Source organism: Lygodium microphyllum, chromosome 12 (assembly GCF_053477565.2).
Source record: "Lygodium microphyllum isolate KBCC chromosome 12, Lygodium_microphyllum_v1.1.10, whole genome shotgun sequence".
In the NCBI taxonomy this organism is placed as follows: Eukaryota; Viridiplantae; Streptophyta; class Polypodiopsida; order Schizaeales; family Lygodiaceae; genus Lygodium; species Lygodium microphyllum.
In genome coordinates, this window is record NC_141146.1 from 141,471,456 (window position 1) to 141,475,710 (window position 4,255).

Here is a 4,255-nt window from a genome sequence, read left to right on the forward strand (position 1 = left end):
ACTACTATAATCACGACTACGATGATTACAACCACGACTACGACTACCACAACAACAACAAACAAGAAAATAATAAATTAAACAACAACAACTACTACTATCACTATCACTACCACCACTACTACTACGACTACCACAACAATAACAAACAAGAAAATAAGAAATTAAACAACTACTACCGCTACCGCTACTGCTACTACGACTACCACAACAACAACAAACAAGAAAATAAGAAAATAAGAAATAAAACAACAACAACCTCTCCCTCCCTCCCTCCCTCCCTCCCTCCCTCCCTTTCTCTCTTTCCCTATTATGTTTAATGTTTTTTCCCTCTCTCTCTCTCTCGTTTCTTCTTTTCTTTTCTCTCTTTCTCTCCCTCTCTTATTTCCTCTCTTTCTCTCTCAATACACATGATTTTTAACAAAAATAAGTAAAAGAAAAGGAGAAAAAACAAAAACAAAGCAAGAGGGAACAATGCACTCACTGCAAAGGCCCGAGGATGAATTCGGCAGCTCCTCTTTGCGACGACAACTCCTCTTCGCGACGGCGGCTTCTCTTCGCTCTCCGTACACTTCCTCCTCTTCTTCGTAAACGGCGGTGGCGGCAGTGAGAAGCTTTCCTTCTCCCTCTTTCTCTCTTTCTCTCCCTCTCCATCTTAAATGCAAGATGGAGTTCGCTCTCCCTTTTGCTCTCTTTTTCATTCGTTCACGCAAAATAACGTGCTCAGGTTTTGACCCGTGTTTTTTCGTCTGAGCACCGTCGCTATTTGCATTGCTAGTAACACAAATAGCGACGCTGATATTTTGCGTCGGAAAGCGCTGTCGCTATGCCTCCGTATCCTTGTAGTGCAAATTGAGTGAGCCTTTACCTCCCTCCCAACAGGTGAGAGTGTGTAGGTTGATTGGTGCCTTGCATGTCTATATCATGTCTAGAATCAATTATATGGTTGGTACATAGGGTAGGAAAGTGCTTTGGTAATGTGTCAATTGTAATAAAGTATAGAAGCACATAGATAATGGAGTGTAGAAGTATAGATGAAGAGAGAGTGGAAGGAAGTGGGTTCTACAGAAACCACTTGCAAACCTCGGTAGTCAACAAGAAGGTACATTTAACACAAGACAAGGAGCAATAATAAAGTACGAGGAGCATTAGGTATAGCAAGTGACTTCCAAGGGATCAATGCAACAATTCCACAACCTTGCATGATCACAAGGATTAAATTCACATTCTTTGTCATGAACTTATAGTATCATATCCTTCCTTTTGTAGGTCAAAATTGGGTGGTACCAAATGAGAACTCGATGAGACTAGGGGGGGAGAGAGAGAGAGAGAGAGAGAGAGCATGAGCTCAAATCTCGAGATAGGAATCAACAAATAGGTAGAATGTGCTTAACTTATGTGAGTCCACAAACTACCCTCCCTTTTGAAAGGTGCTTTGTCGACTAGTTAAACTACTCTCTATTTCAAACAAGGCCTATCCAGCGGCAGCAAATTTGACTAGAATGACTCGTGGATGCAAATCACACTTGCGTATATTATGTACCTGAGGTGAGAAACGTACTACCGAGAGCCAAAAGGTTGTTTTAAGAATCATTTAGCTTCACTTTAGAACTCTTATTCTACCAATTTTGAAGTGGTCGTTGGGGCGACTTAAATGAAGAGCTCGCACTCTGGCATTGAATTGCGCCGACCCGTAACAAACTCAAGAAACTTACTGCTTTGAGAGAGAGAGAGAGAGAGAGAGAGAGAGAGAGAGCACAATGGCGCTGTCTTCTTCTTTGTCATCGTCGTTGCCATGGGAGTGTCTCTCTTCTCGTTTCGGGGTTCTGATGTTTGTTTCTTTGATAGTATGCGGAGGAGGCAGTACTGTTGATGCTGCTGCTGCTCCGGCTGCTTCACATGACAGCTCGTGGATGGCAGCAAAAGCAACCATGTACGGAGGAGACACAGCAAGCACTATCAATGGTATAAACATAATCAAATAAATTAAGCGTCCTGCGGATAGACTAAACAAATGCGCTAATCTTGTAGTTTGTCACTAATTCATTCATTCTGATAATGCTGATAATATAATATGGCCGTGCAATGATGATTATTAGTAATATATGTCAAATTATGATTGTACCAGGGGGCGCGTGTGGCTACGGGGATCTGTACAGCAATGGCTACGGCAGCAACACGGCCGCAGTGAGCAGCGCGTTGTTCAACGACGGGGCCAGCTGCGGAGCGTGCTACGAGATCCAATGGGTGAAGCGGCAGCCGACGACGACAACAAGGCGACGACGAGGCGGCGGAGGAGGACGACGACGACGAGGAAGGAGCAACGGACGACGACGACGACGACGAACGGCGGCAACAACGACGGAAGGTGACAACGTCGCCGCGCGCAACCATCCTTCGGCTTGTTTAGCAGTGCCCCCACGTGGAGCAGCTGGCGGTGACAGCAGTTATACTGCAGCTGCTGGTAAAGGCTGGTGCAACCCTCCCTTCAAGCATTTCGACATAGCCCAGCCCGCCTTCGAGCAGATCGCTGCCTTTGATGGTCCTGCTATCGACCGTCAAGCGGCCTCTTCAGCCGCAGCAGAATTATATGGTGAAGCTGAGGCTGCTGTGGTGCCCGTCAAATATAGGAGGTTAGTCCTTCTCTCTCACCCCATCCACTTCTTTTGTCGTCGTCGTCGTCGTATTGTTGCCATGGCCATCAATAGTGTTGTTGTTGTTGTTGTTGCTGCCGCCGCCGCCGCCATCATCGATGTGCGTCGTCGTCGCCGTCGTTATTGTTCTCATCCTCATTGTTGTTTGTTGTCGTAGTGAAGGTTATTGTGTGTTGGTGGTGGTGTTGTTGTTGTTGTTGCCATCACTATTAATGTGTGTTGTAGTCATCGTCGCCAAGGTTTAAGTATAATACAACTACTATACATCCACCAAATGCAACGTAGGCCAAGTAAATGTGTTTGCTGTTTAGAATCTATTTCTCATACATGAGTCTTCTTTCTTTCTTTTTGTGTGTGTAGGGTGCCTTGCACGAGGGAAGGAGGAATGCGCTTCACTATCAATGGTCATTCTAGCTTCAACTTGGTGTTGCTCACCAATGTGGGGGGTAGTGGTCAGGTAGATACTGTTTTCATCAAAGGGTCCAACACTGGTTGGCAACCAATGACTCGAAGTTGGGGATCCACTTGGAAGTCTCATGCAAATTTGCAAGGTCAAAGTCTTTCTTTTCAAGTTCACCTAAGTGATGGCTCTCTTATCACCTCCTATGATGTTGCTCCTCCTAGTTGGCAATTTGGTCAAACCTTTGAAGGGAAACAAGCACTTTAAGTTGAATATCAAATATTTGCAAGTGGTTAACAAGGACAATAATTGGCTATCTTAGCCCTTTTATAACCTTTCATGTATTGTATTGCAATTAAGGTTCTACCTTTTAAGGAAAGATCTCTTTAAGAAAATTTTAGAGTCTCCATAAGCAATCTAATAAATAAAACATGCCTAAAGGCACGTCCTTGCATTCATAAAAATTATGTCATGATCAACGATTAATTTAGAAATTGTTAGTCATGAATATCTTTGTGAGAGAAATGTTGTGTTTCTTTTACTACCTCATTATGTAACTATTCAATTGAGGGTGAGAGAGCAAGCAAGAACCACACTAGCATTACCCCTATGCTTAGATACAATAACACATTTGAATCTAAAGAAATAGTGGAGCTTGATTCCACTAGGACCATCATCCTCGACGGTCCTATAAAGGAGAAAGAGCATGCGAATGTTTGAGTGGGCAAGATCTAGTGGAGTTATGCAAATACATAATGTGAATGTGAACTTGTCCAACCCAATGAGGCACCCACCAAAAGTTGACGTACAAACTTTTGATTATGGGACAAAGCAAGCCACCATTAAGACTTTTTGATTGGGTAATGTAAGTCTTTGAAGAAAAATGTATTCTCCTTAAGCAAAAACAATTTATAGTTGAGTGATAAAATTGCTTAAGGTAGCCCAAGGGAAGCGTTAACCTCATGAATCTATCGAGTCTTATAAACATAAAAGAATCATAGAAGTCTTTAAACCAATGTGTTTTATGTTAATATGCACATCTATTGTCCAATTGAACTCAAAATTGACTTGAACTTAAAGCTTGCAAGTCAAGTAAGTCCAAAGCTAAAGCAGAAGAGAGAAAGAGAGAGGAGAGCCTCTCACCGATGTCGCTGTCATCATCACCATCACCATCTGCAAAGAAGAGGGTGAAGTGCACGAA

General features: G+C 43.1%; 1 protein-coding gene across 1 annotated transcript; it reads left to right on the forward strand.

Annotated features, from left to right (window-relative positions):
• The first annotated feature begins 1,747 nt into the window (after positions 1-1,747).
• LOC148028364 (expansin-A11-like) lies at positions 1,748-3,362 on the forward strand. Its single transcript, XM_087689950.1, has 3 exons — positions 1,748-1,965; positions 2,129-2,633; positions 3,015-3,362. Exons 1-3 carry the CDS (start codon positions 1,761-1,763, stop codon positions 3,319-3,321), a joined length of 1,017 nt encoding a protein of 338 aa, XP_087546076.1. The 5' UTR covers positions 1,748-1,760; the 3' UTR covers positions 3,322-3,362.
• Positions 3,363-4,255: the final 893 nt, after the last annotated feature.